Genomic DNA, 22,299 nt, shown 5'->3' on the forward strand with positions numbered 1-22,299 from the left:
AGGGGAACTGAGTGGCCTTGGTTTTCAGTGTGAGTCAGTCATCTGAAACCCTGGGTCAAAAACAAGCGGTCGGCAGGGGAGTTTCTTTCGAATTTCGAAGAATTTGAACGAGTGTGTTCATTGTTGGACTAAATGGTGGATGGAAGAAATCAGAAATACTTATAAGTGAAGAGTGCGGAAGGAGAGGTCCAGGGGAAGGAGCGCGCTCCCTCCCCTCCGTATTTCAAGCTACGAGGCTATGATCGAAGGAGCACGGGAAGAATACGTCCGATCTTGCATGTGACGTCGTTGCCTTCAAAGCGAAGGGGCGAAGGCGCAGCAATGTGATATACGCAGTTTGCGTTGCCTAAAGTTTCCAGTCCGTCTCGTCTTGTTTGAATGCGCTTATGCTACGCTTGTTTCTTCCGAAATTGTCCTGTTTGGACTATTTTGAATATTAGTAGCCTTGTTGTAACTATATATCTTTGCGTCAAACAATTAGAGCTTAAAAAACTTAAATTCTGTCAGATATGCGTCGCGTTAGATCTCTTTCTTTTTTTGAACCTCGTGCGTGTCATACAATTATTGAAAGCTATCGAGATATCTTCGGGCTCAGTAGATGATTCACCTAGCATTTGGCCTCCATAAACTGGGAGATCGATCAAGGTCAGTTGGTGAGACGGGGTATGGATGAAACACGTTTCCATTGTTCCCCTGTAACTTGATGTTTTCCTATTTTCCTGTGGGGTCTCGGAAAGGGGAAAAAAAAACGGCAGAGACATTGGCTGATGGAGGGCCGAATGTGGCTCCATTAAATCTACGACGTGGTTATTATCCTACGACGCTGAGATTGCCCCGATTGTTGTCCAAGCTCTTGGGAAGGTTGATGCTATGTGCCTGTCGTGTATTGCCTTAAAATTTTCCACAGCTGCAATTCTATTGCAATACTCCTGCGATAGCATTTAAACAAAATTGTTCGTGAATAGGACAAGCATCGTAGAGCCACGGCGTAAGCGAAGAGAGGATCGGAACTCTTTCTACTCCCTCGTATGCCGCTATTACTGTCGCAGTTATAAATATTTCCTCTTTCAATTAATATTGAAAGAGAAAATAAAATAACTGTCGAAGTTCCAGTACGCCTGGAATTTCGACAGTTATCGAATATACGTCTGCAACACCGCGCGATAGTATTAAAAAAAATGCCGCAAAATTTTTTTCTTCATAGCTTCGATGCTCAAAATAGGGTTGCGCCTCTTACACGTGTGCACGTCTTACACGTGTGCGCCTCTTACACACGCTTATACGGTAGCTTGCCAGAGAGTTAGCCACAGCAAAAGGGTTTAATGTCTTGCGTGCTGGTATGGGCAAGGGGATAAACCTCCACTTTGTGTCTGTATGGACATGCTAATTTAAAGTGTAATTTATAATTAAATCTGGCAGTGAAGGGGAACCACTGGGAATTTAAATCTAGGAGCTGAAGGTTCACACCATTCATTCCAACGATCAAACCATTGCAATAACAAATGTTTCACGGTGGAATATTGTGTACCATTTCAATCACCAACTAATTGGTTAAAATTATTTTTTTTTTTAATGAGGGAAAATATAAGATCGAGGTAGGGAAATCGTTGTTTAAATTTTTTGGTGATAATTTTTTCTTTGCTCCTATGTCACTTCAAATTTTTTCATCATATGTTTATGTTGGTATCAAATTACCATTTTTGTGGAATAAATGTGATACTTGATGCTTTCGGTACCATCTTGCATTGAGTGATATGAACAGGTATCAATTCCCATCCCTATTAATCACCTATCCCAGTCATTTATTTATTCCTTTCAGAAGGTCATTGTTGATGATGGGGTAGCCACTCTTCTGGAAAGTTAGGTAATGTCAGGAAAATGTTTTTGAAAATGGAAGCATTGCATTTTCTGTAAAGTCTATTGGTGATTTTTCTTCATCCTCGTACTCATATGTATGTACCTCCGGTATTTGAACAACCAGTACCTAGCATAGATGGATTCAAGGATAGATTCAAGCAAGGATGGATTCAACAATTTACAGCAGTCAAAATTCATTTTCATATCTTGATTAATCTTAATTTGATTTGCAGTTAAATTTTATGTATTCTTAATCACCTACATATTCTCTGTAAAGATTAATGCTAGGTGAAATACATGTTATCACTTAGTCTGAAAAATTATGAAAGTAGTTTGGAAAGAATGGAAAGTTAGAGGATTTCAGTTAGAAATTGGTGGAGTGGCCACTCTGAATGAAGGGAAGTGGAGTCCGTTTATAGAGTGAGACTTAAATTTAATCTGAAATACTTCTTTATAATCCATGAGTTTTGAGGGATGTAAATGAGTTTATGGCTTATTTCTTTGTAAGTCAACAATCTTTTATTGATCACTGATGAATTAATATATATAGTGCTGTGAAATGTTAGCTTTTTATGGCAGTATTGCCCATTTTCTGTACAGTTTACTACTTTAGGAATTCCTGACGTGCCTTATACTGTGTGCAAACTTTGTTATTTGACTAGGCAAATAAATTTTATACGTAATTATGTATTAGCTCGAGTTGGAGCACTTGATAACTGGAGCAAGAATTCTCTGCTAACTAATGCTCACATCAATTACATAGACTATCTCTGATGAACTTGGTGCAGATTATAGCTGGTAATTTTTATGGAGATATGAATTCTATTCACTTATTTATTTTTGCAGGTGATATCATCACAGTCATCTACATCACTGGGTTCTTCATCATCAGGGGCTTCCTCACGAATGTCGTCTCTAGTCAATCTCTTTCAAAGACGTCTTCGCGCCCTTGGAGTTGAGAGGGGAGCCATTTCTGAGGGTGCACTCCCTGTCCCTAGTGCTGAAAATGTTATGGATAATCCCCTCGATATGCAGTCAAACTTGTCTGAATTGCTACGTGGATTTTTAACTCCTATAAGACCTATGTCTGGCATTGATGCAAGTGAGTTATACATGCTAGCTAGCACCTTTTATCTCAAAGTTGATGTAAAATTTTCTTCTTTCAGTTTTCCTTCCCATATCCATGTGCATTTATGTATATGTTTTATTCAAATTTTCATATGATTCTTGATCCTTTTTGATTTGTAGTGTTGTTGCAATTTATGTGATGTAATCACCTTAGCCTTTAGTTGCCCAAGATGGGACATCAACGACCCCCGGCCTGCTAATTTGATTGCTTTGTTTTGAAGTTTAATGCTTATTTCTGTGGATACCACAAAAATAATTTTAAGCACAAAGAAAGCACTTGCCAAATTTCATTCCCTTTCAAAGCCCTATGTTGCAGGAATGGGCCAAACAGATATAAATTCCTGTGGAATACTAATCACTGAAAATATTTCGTATTAAAAGAAATACTCTATTGGTTTTAAATTAACTAAATTGATTCTGCCATGACTTTGTGGAACTGCATTCTTAGTGAGTGGTGTGTAGCGATTACTACGCTGAATAACACTTTCGTAACGATTACTACGCTGAATAACATACTGGTGTGATTTTTGCAATGGAGCGTTTAATGCCACTTCAAATTACAGACTGACTAATTGTTGGCTGAGACAGCTTGTTTATCTAGTGACAGCGAACGCCGAACACCATGCTGGAACTTCCTGGAACATTACGGATTTTCTCTACTGCGTGTTGTGGCGGATACTGCGCCACAGGTGTAAAAAGAGAGTATATTCCACACAATATTTACCGACCCAGATTTCACTTATAGCAAGCCAAGTTTCTCAAGACATCTTATTGAAAACAACAATGTGAGTGACTTCATCCTTTAAGCACCCCATACAGAAAGGAACGGAACTTGACTTCAATGAGCAAATGGAGATGATGAATGCCCAAAAATTTCTCAATTTCAAACCTGTTAAACCAATATTTATTTCCATATTACTCCCCATTCTTGAGTAGTCCTCCCTTCTGTCAATGCATCCTGTCCTTCACAGTAAAAAAAAACCTGATTTTTCTCAGCACTCCACCCCCATCCACTCCTTTACTCCACCACCCAACTGCCTAAAGTGTATTTAAGAACTTGCAACCTATTATTTGCACCTTGATAATGTCTACAGAGTAGGTGAGATCTGGGTCGGTTATTTAATATTGTGTAGAACATTCAAAGTCTCTCTTATTATCTATTCACTCCATAGGTTTTAATGAAATATGAACTTAGAAATGTTTTCCCCTTCATCATAATTTTAATCTGACGTAGATAAAGGTATTCAAATTGAAAGAGCTATTTTCATCTTTAGATAACTAGGGTGAGCTGTGCTGAAATTTCAATTAAAGTATTCATTTATCATAATTTGAAATGATTTTTGGTTTTCATTGTTGAAGTTTGGTTTCATGGGATATTTCCATCTATTTTATAATTTTTATCTCGTAAAACCCATTTCCAGGTACTTTTCTCATACAGTTTATTCTGTTTTTCTCTTCAGTAGGACGTCGGAGAAGAATGAGAATTGGTTTGCTGGATATGGATGACTCGGAAGAAAAAGAGGAAAATCTTGGGGTTGGTCCTGTTGATAAAGTCACGTCACTCGTGGATCTCTTCAATAGCTCTGTTCTGCTTTACCAGTTGGAAGCGCACAAACAACTGTGCAGGATCTCAAGCATCCATGAAATCATGCAGGAATATGCCTCTTCCCTTAAGATGGCCAATGCGCGCCTGGAGGCTTGCCGCTTACGAATGAGTAAGTATTTAATTCTCTTCTGCTTAGTAATAATTATGTTGTCTTTATTAACAAGCAAGTTTAAAGCTAACTTGGTCTTCCTTATAATTAACTTGTTGGACAAACACCCATGCCATGTGTAGGGGATACGTCCTCCGGGCAGGATTCAAATCCTCAATCTTTGGGTTGGTTGGTAGGTATGTTACCCAGCCACCAGTGAGGCGTTCAAACTTACACAGTAGACTCTCATTAATACAAGCAACATTTTTATGAAGTTCTCATTTTTACAAAGTAAATCATTGGTCCTGGCAAAAAGGGTAATCCAATCTATAGTAAAACAAACGTTATCATGAAATTTTCACTATTACCAAATTATGAATTTCAGTGCCAGTCCTAATGATTATAAAATGAACTTTATTGCGAGTTCCACTGGTAAGCAATGGCATTTAGTCGTATATACGCTATGGTACGTCATCAGCATTGCGCTGCATTCAAGTTCTCTTCGTGCACTGTGCCCAAGACCGGCATTTATCACTAGGATGCACTTCGGTATCCACGCAGTGTCATGTAATAAGCTTCAATTCTGTGGAATCAGGGTGACCCACTCATTACTGCTCACAATGTAATGCCGTGGTGTGAGTCCTTTTCTTGCAAAAATTTAATTTACAAACTTTTTAGAGGTACAAATTTTCGAAGAATTAAGGGGTGCATGAAATTTCAAATTTGGCACCTTTGGAGTTGGCCGATGTGATGCAGTGTGTCGTAAAGGAACTCATACTTTGAGTGTAATCTGAACCTGGTGCAGCGAGGGTGGGGGGGGGGGTTTCAGGGGATAAAAAACCACCCAGAGCTCAGAGAAATTTTTAAGTTTAATCCATTTTACTTAACTGATTGATATTACTAATAGAATAGTGTAAGGTTCAATAAAATATCCCTCAGAAAGTCGTAAAACTCACCATTTTGGACCATTTATCTTGAAATTCAGCAATTTATTAATCTCGCACCTACCTGGTAGGTATTCCATACCCAACACACCCCAGTATTAGTTGCACCTAAACCCCCCCACCCCAGCCTTAATTTATTTTATTTATTTATTTATTTCACACACCACCGAAAACAGCACTGTTCGGCCTTTACATCGGGGTTGATAACATTTAACAGTAACAAACATCCATGCCCTGGATAGGGGTAACTTACCCAGGCGGGAGTCGAACCCGCGACCTTCGGTTTGGCAGGCATGGACTTTACCCGGCCGCCACCGAGGCCGGCAATTAGTAGCCTTAATTCCTAGCTACGTCCCTGATCTGAACAAAGCATCAATTAATCCATTGTGAAGTCAGGAACTGTTAAGCGTTTCACCCGTTCTTCCTTCCTGCGGACAGCAAATTTATTTCGGCTAGAGCCGCGTCGCCTGTGCAGGAAGAATAGTTTGTCACAATCATGAGTTAAATAATTGTGACGCAGTGTTGCATTCTGCACGATACCACACTTTTCAATGCCTTGCATAGGTTTATCAACTTACGAACTAGGTCTCGGAACATACGATCTTGTTCGTATATCGAGGATGTACTGTATTTGTTCATATTATAATCCCCTATATCATATACATGACTCAGTAGCTATTTTGCTATGTGACTATGAGTACAGGAGATTGAAGGGACAAGGAATATTGGCAAGGTACGTTCTTTGCGATGATTCCTAAAAGAAACGCTCTTATGAAGATTGTTATTACAAACCTCCGGTTTTTTGGTCCCGTGAATGTCATAATAACGAGAGCTTACTGTATCCTTCTTTAGGTGATCCCCATTTTCATTTATATTAGTATAGTTTTCGCAGGGTACAGCAGAATGGCCACCTTGATTCTGAATCTAATGGAAAACAAACCTTTTTACTTCTCAATTGGTTTCAAATGTATGTATGTAAAGTGCAAAATTTATCATATGGCTTTGATTTTCTATAAGTTTTTCCTCTCACTAGCTTTTCCACTAGTCTAGTAATCGCTTACATGATCATGGGTGCTGCTGAAAGTGATGGGAAAAATGGTTGTTTGATTCCAGCCTAATTTTTATGTACTTCATTGAAATGTCCATGTCATAACATTTTATGAGACTGTTTATTATCGAGCATGTTATTTTTTGTCAAACTGTGAATTATTTCCAAAAATATTATTCTTAAATCCATATCAAATTTTTTTGTTACCGCACAACATGTGTGATTAGTTGTCATGGATTTTTTGAAAAAAAAAACTTTTCTATTTTCTGGACTAAGTATTCATATCCTTCCTGAATACATTTTATTTGATTTTGTGATTTACTCTTCCTTCTTTTTTTTATTGTACTAGTTCAGATTTTTATGCAAAATTATTTCAACTATTGTTTTTCAGAGAAACAATTCAACTTTTCCAGTTCTTTATTGTGTTTCATCTACCTTCATTTCATTTCATTAATCAGCTGTTTCTTTTTGTTACAGAGAAATGCACTAATAAGAAGGACATGATGGATGAAATGCAAGTTGAAAAAGAATTAATACGATCCGTTGAGGTTTTTGAACGCAAGCTTAAATCTCAAGCTCGCGACCTGGCATGGGTCAAATCCTGTATTTTCTCCAAGAGCAAGCAATTTCAAGTTGCTTGGATGTTGCGTTCTGTTTTGCGCACCCTTCAAGAAGCATCCACTCCAGTTCATGGTGTCACCCACCGATATTCCCGTCCAACTTCTTCCACTTGTCCTGTGGATGAAGCATCCGATGTTGAAAACAAGAAGCGGTTGTTTGCCTTTGTTCCTGATTATTACCTCGATGCATTGGTGGGATTGTGTACTGCATTACGCTCATACTTCCATCCTACTGCTCCTATAGAAGATGTTGAAGGTATATATGGTTCAGTATTCCATTCATTCATTTGTGGTATTACAATCCTAAGATCAGTGCGTTGCAGTCCTCCCTATCACTCTTTCCCAAGACATACACTGAAGTCTCAATGTTCTTAAAGTTCTCTGATGTTCTGCTCACTTTTGTCCATGGTATCTTGGACCTCTGAAATACTAAGGACCTTAAAAGCAGTGTCTAGTGGGTAGACTGGATGGTTGGGGAAGCCTTTGTCAAGTGCCCTGACATTTAGACCTTATAACATGTTCAGACCAGAGTTTTCATAAAAGCATCCCGGTCAAAGACAATTATTTCCAATTGCATGGAATTATCCGTGTTGATAGCCAATCATTGTAACATTCCAAGTGGGAATTTTTTTAAAGTTCGCTAAAAGTCAGACAAAAATTGTAGCATTCAGGAATACAGTAAAACTTCGATTTTACGCACTTCGATTTTACATTAAGTCTCGTTTTTACGCAGCGGCACTCAAGTCCGGCCGGAAAGCATAGGGAATTGCAATGGTGAAACTTCGATTTTACATCTTTTCTTGATTTTACGCAGTTTTTCGATTTTGCGCAGCATAACCCCAGCCCCTAAGAGGTCGCTAATCTTGATTTTACGCAGTTGTCTTTCGGCTTGTTTTGAAAATCTGACAGGAGCAATAAGAAGTTAGGTTATTATTTCGTCTCAATGAGTTGCAAAAATGAATACAGGAACGGTTGAAATGACGTCGCGCTGTTGAGCGTGAAACTAAAAACATCGCGAATCTATTGTTGCTTCCCCGTGAGCCCTCTCAGTAATATTTCACGCTCCATTACGAACGCGAATGTCGTTCTTAGTTCAAATTCGCCGTAGAAGGATATCGAAACCTAAAACACACGGCAATCGCCGGGTATGCGTAACTACTTTTGATCAAGACATGATCGCTGGAGATATTAACATTATCACCCTTCGTTTATTATTCGACTTATTGATCGACGCTGTTTATATCCAGAATTATGAGCTACGGAATATCTATCCCCAACGCAAGGCTTTCTAGAATTTTGCCAACGCTATGTTTTCCGTCGCCCCAGCGAAATATAACGGCGAAATGAGTCGTTAAAAATACTCCCGTGCCACAATTTTGGCTTCCAAGGTGATCCAAAAAAGATAGTCGTACTTCTAGTATGGACGTAAGTCGATGGTGATTCAACACGTTGGTAAAAGAGGAATGCATTGTCTCATTCCCAGGCTAACCCCACATCTGCGGGACAAATGGAGGCGAGGGAAAATTGCTTGCGCTGCGCGCTTATCAGATCCGACTCAACTTGTATCTCATTGTCAGAGGGTTTAAATTAACATGGTTGGAACTTGAATAGCTATTAGCTTAACTTCGCTAGGTGGCAAGCGTTTTAACAGAACGGGAGTTAATGCCCTCGGAGAATAACTCGCGTCGTCAATCGTCATGTAATCATTGAAGTCAAATTCAAGACGAGAGTGATAAGGCAGTCCCTTTAAACTCAGGAATGGCTTAGTACCATTAAATCGAAATACAAAAAGTGTCCGGTGTTGTTATCAGATATGGGGAAGCAAAATATTACGTGAAGCTGAGTCACACGGCTTGTGAGTCGAAGGTCCCGGCGCTGAATTCGCGGAAGAATGCCGACAGAGAAGCTATTCCCGGAAGAGTCAATCTACTAATGCTAAAATTTCTTGGGGAAATGCTTTTTTAATGCGTATAAATTATAAAGAAGGAAAATTTTTCAGACTATTAGTCATTTTTTATTCATCACGGGCGGCATGACGGCAGTTATGCGGTCATTTAAATAGCTCATTTAAAAAAAGTGATCTAAGCACCGGAAAAATTTTAATTTCCGAATATCCCGGGTCCTGTGTGCTCCGTATTATCTATGGTATGCTATTTGGAGGTAACCAACAACTGGGGTCATTAGCGCCATGAAGTAAGGGCTGGGGGGATAGGAACCCTATGTTGGCATTAGCCAGGTTGTAATGATAAGCTCAAAAGGGACCAGGACTTAACTTCCCATCTGATGGACAGAGTGGTGCACTGGAAGTGCCCTTCACATTAGACTCAAGTAGGGATAGGACCAACTCTGATTAGTCTCTGCTACTGCTAGGACTTGAACCCAGGCCTACAGGGTGTAAAGCCTTTTTGATGTATTAGCAAAATTTTGCTCCCTGTTAATGGGGTTTATTTGGATGACTACCTCAGGTATCTCATTTCTTCAATCTCCAATTTTTGTTTGTCTGCAGGTGGTTAAACGGATATCCTGAGAACTGCTTTTAATGAGAATATTTTCGAAAATTAGCTTCTCTGCGACCATTTAGTATCACCATTCCGAAATTTCTCCTGGGTAACAGAAGTAATCTTAGTGCCAGAAAGTGCCATTTCAAACCATTTTGTGCAACCATGGGAAACACTGTTCAGGAATGCAACGTTGTTTCTCTTAAGGTAACACATCATCTGTGGTGTTGCTTTTGAGTAAATATGATTATTAGGCTTCATTTTCCGAGCAATAATGAGCAAGTGTTATCCTGAAAACTATACTCCTCCTCAATACCAACTCTTGATTTTACACACTTTGATTTTACACAGTGCCCATATTTCGGTCCCTCCAACTGCGTAAAATCAAAGTTTTACTGTATTTTTAACTGTCCCCCCTATAAAAGAATTCTTGCCCAAAACCTTTGTCTTAATTAATGAGATCCATTACTTGTCATGGAGCTTCCTCATCTGAGAAGTTAAGCTGCTTCGGAGATCATTTTCTCGCTGCATTCAGAGCCCATGTTTTTTGCTATGTAGTAGCATTTTTGTCTGCTATTGACCGACTGACTAGAGGCATGACTAGGCAAGAGCTAGTGGCTCTGCTGTTTGTTTTGGTTAAAAAAAATATGCCTAAGAAAAGTCTGTAAAGTTTTTGAAATTTTAATTTAAAAAATCAGGAAAAGTCAGTAATTTTTTTAAGAGAATACAAACCCTTTTTTAGTTTTACTTCCCATTTTATTTTTTGCTGCTCTCTGAAGAGTGTTTTGTGGCCTCTTTAAGTAGGATTACACGTAATGTGAGGATGATGATAGGGATAAAAAAAATTTTGCGGCACGTGACACCTTTTAGTGACATAATTTTTTATTCATCAAAAGCATTTCCAATCATAACAGATTATAAAACCTCAAAAAAATGTAGATCCTCATTTATTATTTTTCCTCAAATAATGCTTGAAATTTTGCCCCTCTTTATCCCATTAGTGCATAACGTCCGATATATCGGCCGTGTCCATGTCTCACATAAATGCTTCTCGAGTCGATAAATTCAATGAGTCAACTAAAATATTAGCGGGGGGGTGAAGACAGACATCCATTTGAACTTAATACAGTATTAAAATGTGGCGCAAGTCAACTGGAGCCCATAACAAAATAAAATACGCACGTCCGATATGTCAGACGCTGTGCACTAATGGGTTAAATCAGGATTCTACTCAAATCGTAAATTATAAAATTTCATGCATTTCCAAACCTCATGTAAGTAAGCAAATGAATTCATTAGTCATCTCTATAAACTTGAAAATGCTGTCGTGTGAAAATGTGATGGGTCGTATGAGTCACGGCTTTCGGCCGTTCCTCTTGTGTTGTCCATAGGTGACGGCAGTTTCCCCTGCCATCCTGCTGGCGTCTTCTGGTCAGAAGATGGCCACTTCTAACCTGGAGATGCCAGTGAGGTGGCTGGAGAAACTAATGTCACTTATGGTTAACAATGTGGAGGAGTGCCAGAAAGCCGTGACTCATATTGATGGCTAAGTTCTAACAACACTTATCTCAAATTCAGCCGGTTTGAGAAAGGAATCTTAAACAAAGTTTAATAACATTAAAAAACAAAATACAGCTCAAAAAGCAACTCTTTGTTTGCAAATGAATGCTTCTTTTTCAATTTTATGAACACTTGGTTTTTAATTTCAATATACAAGTGAAAAATATTAATCGTTTTTTAGCTCTCCTGAAAAATTGCTATTTTTGAGATATGTGTTGTTAGAACTTAGTCATCGATATGGAGAACGCCGCGGAAACCTTAAATCCAACTAGTGATGGGTCGATTCCAAAGTTTTAGCGATTCCGATCTCAATTCCGGCTCAATTCCGACTGCTAATACCGATTCCGTCGATTCTGATGCCATAAGCTCCAAGAAAAATATCACCTAATTCCAGGCAACAAGACAACCACATAAAAAATTGTTACTCTGTGATAGAGTCTATTAAAAAAAAAAAGCATCACTCATATCATCACTATGTGACTAAAATATTTGATATATTTCAAAACCAAACTTATGTATCTTTAACGTTACTATGGGACAATGGCGTGGAAGAAACGGTCATTACGCTGATTCGAATGTGTTTTGTTCTCATGGTTACGTGGTGCCAAACAGTCAAATGACTCTCAGAAGCCCGGTCGCATATAAATTTGTGGTTTTAAGTACGACTGGAATCGGAATCGATTTTTCCCGTGGTAAATACTCATTTTTGATTCCAATTTTTGGCTTAGCACCGAGGAATCGAATCAACCCATCACTAGTAATAAGATTTTTTAAATAAGTATTTTGCGTATGTATTCATTCAAATGAAACTGTTGTTATCAATGTTGATACCTTTCCTTTATCTTACTATTTAAATCTGCCAAGGGACAGCATGTCCCAGAACTTTAATAATTTTTTATCTTATCTCTCTGTGAATAACTTTCCTGAATTTTGTATTAGGTACTTATTGCTCACATAAGAATTCATTTTTCAGTTGAGTAAACGGCACTCTAATTTATATATATGTCATTTTTTTATGTCAATTAGATCATGAAGAGCTCCTATACCGGGTTGGGCTATTCCTCTGTGAGCATTTTCACGACCCACGAATAGTTCACGCCAGCTCCAAGGATACTTTGGTTCAGGCTTTGGCCGCCTTTGTCTGTGCTCCCCCTGCTCTCAGAGCCCTTGAAAGGGTGCCGGAAGTCAGGTTTGATTCCCCTTATGCCTCATTTTTAACTAATGGTTTAAAGTTGTTGAAGTGTCCCTAGTAAAGTGTGTGGTAATTCATTACAAATTTTGATATTTCCGCCATGAATTACCTAATTTTTGTATTTGAATTTTGTGATCTTGCTCTGAATTTTTGTATTAACCATAGATATATGTACGTGCAAGTATACATTCGTTTGCACAGTTCTATTTTTGAATTCCTGGTGTGCTTTTTAGATAGAGAGCCCTCTTAAGGGTTCAGTAGTACTTAAATTGCTAGCGTGTAAAGTGTGTTCATATTTTTAGCTATAGAGTTGAGAATTTTTTTATTAAACTTTAAAATTTTAGAGTTGTTGCAGTTTGGATTTACCCAAGAAATTGTGCATTTTTCATGATTTGTATAGCTTAGAGGGACTTGTACGTAGTCTTTTGAGGCCATATGAGAATTGTGCCTGGGCCCAGAGCAATTTCATCCTTGTTCGAATTTGGCAAGGAAATGGATTTGCTTTCCGTCATGCCCGTTCTCCACACCTCCGAAATCGTCTAGGACCACGTTTGAGTTCTCCTGATGGACCTGGACTCTCAGGGTCAGCCATAGGTAAATATTATGCATTCATGACATTAATAATGTTTATTTTTTTAGTTGATCTCTTGATAATTTTCTTGCGTGGGCTAACGGTGTGTACGTCAGTTTTGGCATCCTTTAAATAAATGCCTCTAAGCCCTTTTATTCAATATAATCATCAAATATTTTATTCCAAGGAATCACTTGAGATAACAAAATTTTGAGATTAAATTAATACTTACTCTGTTCTTGGTTCATAAATTGTATTTCAACCAACATGTGTATCTGCATGTCATTTTCAGCAAACAGCTTTTTTGAAAACCAGGTTGGTTAAAATAAATTTTGTGATACAATAGCAAAGTTAAAATAGGACGATTCATTGATGAAAATTCTCTTAATTCGTGTTGAATGAAAATAACTTTTTAGTATCCTCAACTATTTTTGTATTAAACTGCACAAATGAATCACCACTCTGTACCATAGTCATCTGCACTGCTCTGGAGCATGGCAGGGAATATACGAGAAAGGAAAGCAATGGGGAAGGTAATTAGTGGGAAGATTCTGGTTGAGTTTAAAACTAGAACTGTCTTGTTTTTTTTTCCTCAAATATTATTTTTATTACCTATTTTTGTAACGTGAAATTTAGTTCTGATTTAAGGGAATATTCCCTGGCAAAAATCATATATTTCTGTTTACTGTAGAATGTGACATGTATAAGTTGATGGCCATCTTGGTATTTGTCAAGTTTATCATTCGCCTGATCAAGTAACAATCTGGGGAAATTGAGGAATCGCAGTGATTACTTCCTTCCTCTAGCATGTCTCACCTGTCACTCCTTTTTTGTCCGTTTCCCCACCATCAAAATTTTCCCACTCATCACCTTTCCCATTGTTTTCCTCGCCCTATACATTCCCTGACATGCTCCAGTGGTGTAGTTACAGATGATTATGCCACATAGCAGTGAAAGCTGAAGTGCAAATGAAAGGAAGAATCATTGTGGAAACAATTAAGTTCTTAGGGTTAAATATTTATATGTATCACTAATGATTCCTACTTGGGGGAGACTGGTAGAAAGATAGCCACCAGTCTTAGGGCCCCCGTGCACTGGCAACTTTTTCAAAGCAAATATTTAGTTGCGAAAAACCCACGTGGTCTATTCCTGCCTGCAACAGTTAACTCACCCTCGGAATAGGTCCAGATGCAATTATTTAGTTGTGGCAACTAGAAAGTCGTCCGTGTACGAGGCCACAGTCAATGTCGTGTGCTTCATTGTAACTTCCACAAAACAACTAAATACTTGCTTTGTAAAAGTTGCCAGTATGCGGTATACCCTTAAGCATTTTAGACTTGGACAACCTGACAAGTCTGTTGTTGCTGAGTGTAGTATCATACGGGACCATCAAGGCACAGGTTATAAATTAGCAGCTCATAGAATTCTATTTCAAAGAAAAGAAAATATATAACTATACCTTTGTATGTAAATTTCTTGAGGTTCCTATGACCAATCAGGAGTGACTTGATTTTTGTTGCTGTTTATGGATACATCTCAATGGCTTTAATTAACTCAAACTAATTCAATTTTCTCACCTTGAAGATAATGGCTGAGTCATCCGTGGAAATGTTGGTGATATATTAATATTTAACCCAGTAGAAATTCCACAAAACCTACACCAGAAATGTTTGATGGGAAATGATTAAATCATATTTCATATACGGGTAACCTTGTAACCACTTGACCTCTGGACAAATAGAACATTATTATTATTTATATCTAAGCTCTTTTCATTCAACATGAACAGCATGGTTTAGTCTATTTGTAAATGTTTCTGTTGTTGCCACTTGTTATGGCTTTGACTGATGACTATGTCTGCATTATAAATATTGACCTTCAATTGTTTTAACATGTGCAAAACCTTGGAAAACTTTACAACTGCTATATGATGGTATAGCCTATGATCTTTCATCATCTTTAGTTCTAATTTCATTACTATCAAACTAAGTTGAAACTTTTGTTTGGATTAACGTATGTATTTAGAATTTTTGTTAAACTTGTAATTCAAAACTGACTGTCATTCTGTAAAACTTTTATTCAAACTTGACTATCATGGAAATTGATGGTTTTTCTTTAGAGTAGTTTCAAATATCACACATTGGTTCACATGAAGTACTATTTTAATTTGAAATAGGTTTGCCCTCATGTGCTGTAACGTAAAAAATTATTGGTGTCTACATGTCATAAATGTGTTGGTAGAGAAAGAGGGTAGTACAAAATCAAACTCCATTAATTTTCTGGCTGTGATAATGTCAATTATATCATATATAGATCTGAGCTGTGCTATAAGCAGGTGTCCCACTAAACATGCGTTTATTCAGCACTTTTTTCACTATAACTTTGACGGGATCTAAAAAATTTCTCTCATCAAGTTCAAGCAATCTTCATTCTTTTCCTCAACTACAAAAATTGTCAAAATTCTCATGTCAACTCTTTCTAAACAAGACAAAAGCATAAAAGAAAGATAGAACAACTTTTTACTTAATATATTTCATGAATTAATTGACTCTAAAAAAGTTAATATGCAATGGTTTGGATTGATGGATCACAGTGCCATATCAACTTTATAGAAGTGCATGCATGAATAACAATTTTCTAATTCAGTACTTAAAAATAGGCTTAGTAATGCAGAGTTGACTGAATACATGTGCATATGATACTTTCCATGCCTATAAAACCTCTGAAGAAGAAAAATCAATGAAAATTGCAACAAATTGCTTGAAGAGTAAAGTTCAGTATTATAATTTTTAACCCTTAACCTGCTCCCATCGCCTTAGAAGACAGCTCCCATCGTCTATTGATGATTTGAACTATGCTTCTACTCTCAGTGCCCTTATGTGATTCAAAGTTATTCCTATGACAAGTAGAAGTCATGCAGACATCTTCTACTCCTCTTTTTATTTTTATTGCCCCTCAGTGGCTGCCAGGAACCCTCAGTAGCCTATTTCAGCTTATTTGCGCAGTCAAAGGGTTAAGTGCTGGGAAATGATTAATGGACAATGTTTTCTGTGATAATTTGAGTTATGAAAAATTTATTGTGTGATTCAGGCAGCACTGGGCAACATCAAAATAGTCCCAGAAAAGTCAGCCAATGCTGCCCAAATTTTGAAGTATACCTCATCCATTAAACCTCTCTCTTAACTCAAATTTGCTTGACGCGACACTTTTTAGGAACATATCTCAAATGTTTAGCTAGGGATATATATATATCTAATATTCAGTTTGGAATGACGTACATTCCATTTTCATTCTATCATGACTTAAACCTTAGAATTTGTTTTCGGTTTTCCTCATCTGCATGCGTTATTAACAATTCATTAGAAGTGTGTATGCATTTTAAAAATTAACGTTTTTTAATGTGTGATTGCATTCACTTAAGTGAAAGACTTTAAATAAAGACAGATGTCAGGATTTTACGCATCATGCTTAGTTCAAAAATTGTCTGGTCTAAATTTCTATGAAAATGGAAAAGGCATTGCAAAAACGTCTTGGAGAATTTGGGTAAAAGGGATGTGTAAGTACCAAATTTCTCCGATTGTAGCCCCCCTCCAAATGTAGTCCCCCCCCTAATTTTGAGGCTTCAGTTTTGGGAAAACATTTTAAAAATGCTTTGGAATATAGTCCGCTCTTTACTTTTACCATGGGCATTTTTGGAAAAAAGGGGGGGCTATATTCAGATAAATATGGTATGTATGTCAAAAGTGGTTTAAGCCTAAGATTGATGAACATTTTGTCACTTGTACCTACTGTATCTTTCAAATATTGTTCCAATAGAAAATAATTAACTTAACTTGGTGCCCTCTCGCTGACTGGCTAATTGATGCCTAATCATCTGCAAACCTGAATGATTTAAACGTCATTCCCGGCCACTTTTACTCCAGCTTCCAATTCATCGTACACTTCTCTTGCCATCTCCTCACACAGTGTACATGTTAAAAAGAAATGGCAATGGCCTTACCGCACTCCTTGGCCAATGCTTGCTCACCCTGATTTTCTGTACACTATACCCTCACGTGTACAGTCTGGGTCGTACAGAGATTGTGAATGAGATGCCTATGCAGCCAATCTATAATCCCACAATATTTTTTCCCCTGGACTCTTCCATGTGCACCTCTGCCCTTTGTGATGATTGAACTGTGTGCTTGCGATGAACAACTTGTGAACTTGTTTCTCCTGCAAAATTCTGCTGCTTTTCCCTCCTTCCCCCCTCTCCCAGTTGTTTTGTATTCCTAATCCAAATTCTCCAATTTCATTTCATCCCTCCCACCCCCAACTGATGCAATTCAGTCCTCTATCACTACTTAATTTTTCTTACCTGGGATTTCCCTGATAATTTCCTCAAGCGATTCGTTATTCTTTTAATGACACTATTGATCCAATGGATTTTAAATTTGGTAGAAGTTTGCAATAAATCCTGCTGCCCATTTTAAGTGAGCTCAGCTTTGCTCACTTCGTCTTTAAATAATTATGATGAAGATGTTCCATATTTCTGGTTTCATATTTGTGCAGATCATAGTTTACAGATGGGTTAAGATTTGGTTGCACAAAATTTAAAATTCATATTAAATATTATGTTCAGATTAACAAATCCCAATTCATCGTTGAAGTTGTAGTATGAAGTTCTCTATGTATCTATTATTAATCTTTGTAGTCTAGTCTCACTAGTTAATTTAGGAATCATAAACAGAGATAAAATATGTACTTTAAATTAATACATATCTATTTTTGGGGTGGGTGTCAGAACCCTGTCCCTCACCTGTTTTCCAGAGGCAAGTTGGGAAGCTACTCAAAAGTGATGAGCCATTAGCTACAGCCTTTATCAACTCCCTCCTTAATCAACTAAACTGGGCATTCTCAGAGTTTATTGGAATGCTTCAAGAGGTATGTACTAATTACCCATAGTTTTTCACTGGAATTATTTTTGCGTGTCTACGTTTAACTCAGACATATATCATTGCAAGTATATAATTTATTTCCTATTTATTATATTTCATTATGTAAACCTACCCTTAATCAGTTGAATACTTAAATAATATTTTTTTAGATTTATCTTGAGGACTAAAGTTATAAACTTCTGGCACTATCATATGTGCTTTTTGCTAATCTTTCGTGGATGAGTGTATCTCATGAAAAAAATTTAGATATTACACAGTCAATTTGCAGCAGCTAAGCCAATTGAGATGCCTACCTAAACTTTTGCTACTATAAATTGTCCTGCTTATGAAAAGTATCCTCTTCTTTAATGTCATTTCTTACACTATGAACTTATGCATTATGATGGGTTTGACTTATGACGGATTTGTAATTTGGTCATACCTGATTTTGTGAACACTTCTTAAAATTAAAATTTTGTTGTAATTGTTTCCACTTGCACAGTATGACATAAATCATGTACATATTTCTACCTCTTATTTGTTGATGAAAAATGTTTATTGCTTAGCAACATTTACAAGTGCTGATGCTCTTGAAGCTGATTTCTTGTCTGGAAATAATATCGATTTAACATATTATGTATGTATGAAAGTAACGGTTGTATGTATGGTTGGTCCTCCTCAATAGATTATTATCGGAATGCAAGGGTCTGCTAACGCAAGCTCGAATTCTCGCAATTTTAACAAATGATTTCAGTGCTACCCTGCGCAATGATTTGCCCCGTGTAAAGCAGCCTTTATGCAAATTCGAAAAGACAAGGTACTAATTTTCTCCACTTCTGTTATATTCGAGCAGTAATTAGGAAATTGGCTCAAATGCTGGCGATAACAACATGGTTAATTAAAGTCAGGAGATATGAAAAAATCATTTTCTGCAGACGTTGTATTTCTCGAAGCATGAAGTTAAAGCTTGACAGTATGGTAATAACCATTAATTACAATTAATCTTAGTGAGATAGGCATTTTTTATGTTAATCTTTATTCTTAATCAATAATATTACACACTGATCAACAATGGTTGCTCTCAACAATCAAATCAAATATCCTCCTGGAATACATAGATGCAAATTGCGCACAGCAGTTATTCGTGTTTTTGACAGTGTTCCACAAATTTTTAAAATCTAAAAAAATTAGGATTTTACTGTGATGTAGTGGTAACAACATAAATTTTTTTCAGCGTGTCTATTGTTTCCTAAAATTTTTAATTTAATTTTGAAAATATCAAACTTATGCAAAAGTTTAGTTTTTGTTCAAAACATTTTGAAAAAAATCAGGTTGGTGGAACGTAACAGCATATACATTTTAAAATTAAGATAAATATTTTACAAAAATAAAAACTGGAGATATGGTTAAGAAACGAAAAATCGTGTTTCAATTTTTTTTGGGGTTAATTTCCATTGTTAGGGTCAGAAACTTTGGGGAAACACATAATTTTTGATGCGCTTCAAGTTGTATTTTTTATTTTTCAAAGCATCTGGGGTGCTTTTCACCATGTTAACTGATTAGACCCTTTCATGTAAAATTATATGTGCAGCTAAAGACATTTATTGTGTGTGTGGAAACAAAATTGGCAAAATTTGAAATTTTAAGAGGTGTGTGCTGTATTATTTCTAAATTAGTTATTGAATGAAATAAAATAACTTTGTTTTATTCCACACTTTATTTTGAATAGCACGACCCAGGTTTCAACATCTAGTGTTATCATCATAAAACAAAGTTATTTTATTTCATTCAATAATGAAGCAATTCCGCAAAATAACGCCTGAGACCGTGTCTTATATTAAATTAGTTACACTGCAACAAGTGCAGAATCAGCATGTGCCGAAAACATCGTAAATGGAACACATTATAAAGTGAGGGTTTACTGTATGCATGAGTTAATGTGGATTTTGAAGTGGATGATGCAGGTTATTTTAGTTCACTCTTAAGTGTATTAAGTTAGCCATTATAAATAAATTCACCAAAGTTGTGTGAATTGATCAAGTATTAAGAGCTGCTGGAGCTACATATGTTTTTGTTTTTTTTTGCAGTTCCAGAATGCTGCTGGACGAACAAATACTCAGGTTTTTATAGAGTCAAGAGAGCTCAAAATATGTGCAGCATGTTTTGAGTTAGCCCTTAGTCTTTTAAGAGTGTTGGAAATGGTGACCGTTGTGGCTCCACAAGTCTTCACTGATGCTTCCAGAGCCTCCTCTGACCTCCTGCTCTCAAGGCTTTGCCAGGTTATTATTTTTTATCTCTTTTCTTAGCAGATACAAGTATTAGTTTTTTATAATGTTAAGTGGAAGAAATTCATGAAAATGTCCATCATAAAATGTAGCACATATTGAAATTTAGTGGTAAACCTTAGATTGATTATCTTGTAAGATGTTAGGCACGATGTGGTGGAAGTTCTTAATATAAGTAAAATTGGACATTATGAAAACTAACTTAGTTGTAAACTCAGTGGAAATATTGCAATGTTCAATTTTACTTATATGTTCTTAGATTGATTGCCTAATTGATGACTTGATTGAATGGGTAGGATCTTATTTGAGCTCTATTTACACGTTTGCTGTGGAGCTGAATCTCCCTTCCCAGGGTTAGGCTGCTGTGAGATGCATTGGTTGGATACACATACTTTCGTTTTCTAGCCCCTGCCCAGAGTACATAGAGGCCTCTGGGACCTACTGGCAATAGGAGCCGATGCCAAGACCAAAATTTTCTCCGACTGGCTAAATTTGATGTATTTTGGGCCAAAAATTTATAAAATTTTACTTTCCGAGTGCAGCTAATCATGCTTCGTATTAAAATGTTTAAAATTGTCTTCTTACCCATGAAAGTTGATATTAGTTAAAAGTAATGTATTTTAAAATAACATTTCTTTAAAATAAATGCCATATTTTGTAATACTGGAACATACTGAGTTTTTCAGAGAGAGTCAGTTTTTCTCGGCACATTACATGCAGGAATATTTCTCTAGTTTATATGGATATAGGATCCTAAAGTTTTGAAGGCCAAGTCTGTCATCATCAGAAGCCTAGGAATGCAGTTGCAGACTTTGAAACATTCAGATCATACACAAAAATCCATTCCCAGTTAGAAACCCTAGAAATATTACTTTTCGCTGACATATTTTTTTGCTTATTTCTGTGTAACTGATATGGTTAGTGATCCATATCGATGGTAACCAAAACACAGGTTTGCCTTTTGCATTACCTAATTGCCCTATTTATTTCTTGTTTTATTTTTGTAATTATGTTTTTGAGGTGTTGCGAGTGGATTTGACTTCTTCTGATCTGGACAGGTTTCCATGTTCCATCCGCAGTGATTTCCCAGCACAGGGTGACAGTTCCGTCCACTGGTCCTAAGATATCCCTACTTTTGTCCTAAGTAAGAAACATATCCTGGATGTCTGTGTTTTGTTGTTGAGGTCTCCATCCAGGATTAGGGCATTTAAAAAAATGTATATGTAGAGAGAAATTTGAGTGGTACTTATACAATGATATTTCCAATTAATCGCTCTAAGTAGATTTAGATATTTGATGTGTATTCTCATTAATCTCCGGTGGTATTTTATGTTTTTATCATGGAATAATGTTAGATATTTTTAAGAGGTAGTGCTAATGAAATTTATTGATAAAACCAGACAATTAGCCAAAACTTTTCTTGGTTTTGTTTGGGTTGCCCATGTTAGTATTTTTTTATTTCCATGCATCCAAAAATCATATATTTCATGAAATAAGCTGTATAATTCATTTTCGTAGTGCTGAAATTTATTGACAATGTTGGTTTTACTATAATGGCTTTAGTTAGTATGACGTGGTCTCCTAAGGCATTCATTTTGGATATCCACATGATTTTTAAAAAATGCTACCTGCCAGCAGCCTGCATCGCAGCGGCGCACATATCCTCGCCCCAAGGTCACCTCACAAGGCAGCAGCGGGAACCAGAATGACGTCACACGGGCTTTTCCCAGCATTCATACTTAGTCGTCGCGTTTTTGTGTGCTTGAAAATTTTCACTTTTCATTTAATCGCGAAAATAGATATCAACATTTAAAAATCTAAAAGCGTGAAATTCGTACTCCAGGAGTAATAATTAATCTTTCGATTTAGGCCATAAAAAATAAGAGGAAACCACCCTATTCCAGACCTGAGATGCTTATCATAGTCCACAACTTTTAATGGTTACGAGAAAGTCTGAGGGTAAATGCCCCTGTGCTGTCCCCTGAG

General features: G+C 36.9%; 1 protein-coding gene across 3 annotated transcripts in view; it reads left to right on the forward strand.

Moving 5' to 3' along the window:
• LOC124157174 (E3 ubiquitin-protein ligase RNF123-like) overlaps positions 1-22,299 on the forward strand; it is a 58,357-nt gene that overhangs the window by 19,233 nt on the left and 16,825 nt on the right. For 2 of the 3 annotated variants that reach the window (XM_046531699.1, XM_046531701.1), the window contains exons 12-18: positions 2,704-2,959; positions 4,446-4,700; positions 7,149-7,547; positions 12,376-12,538; positions 12,942-13,135; positions 17,896-18,035; positions 20,116-20,307. In XM_046531699.1, the coding sequence (XP_046387655.1) occupies positions 2,704-2,959; positions 4,446-4,700; positions 7,149-7,547; positions 12,376-12,538; positions 12,942-13,135; positions 17,896-18,035; positions 20,116-20,307 (1,599 nt within the window). The remainder of the gene's footprint in view (positions 1-2,703; positions 2,960-4,445; positions 4,701-7,148; positions 7,548-12,375; positions 12,539-12,941; positions 13,136-17,895; positions 18,036-20,115; positions 20,308-22,299) is intronic. The other variant, XM_046531700.1, reaches the window with a different exon arrangement.

This window comes from Ischnura elegans, chromosome 4 (assembly GCF_921293095.1).
Source record: "Ischnura elegans chromosome 4, ioIscEleg1.1, whole genome shotgun sequence".
NCBI classification, from domain to species: domain Eukaryota; kingdom Metazoa; phylum Arthropoda; class Insecta; order Odonata; family Coenagrionidae; genus Ischnura; species Ischnura elegans.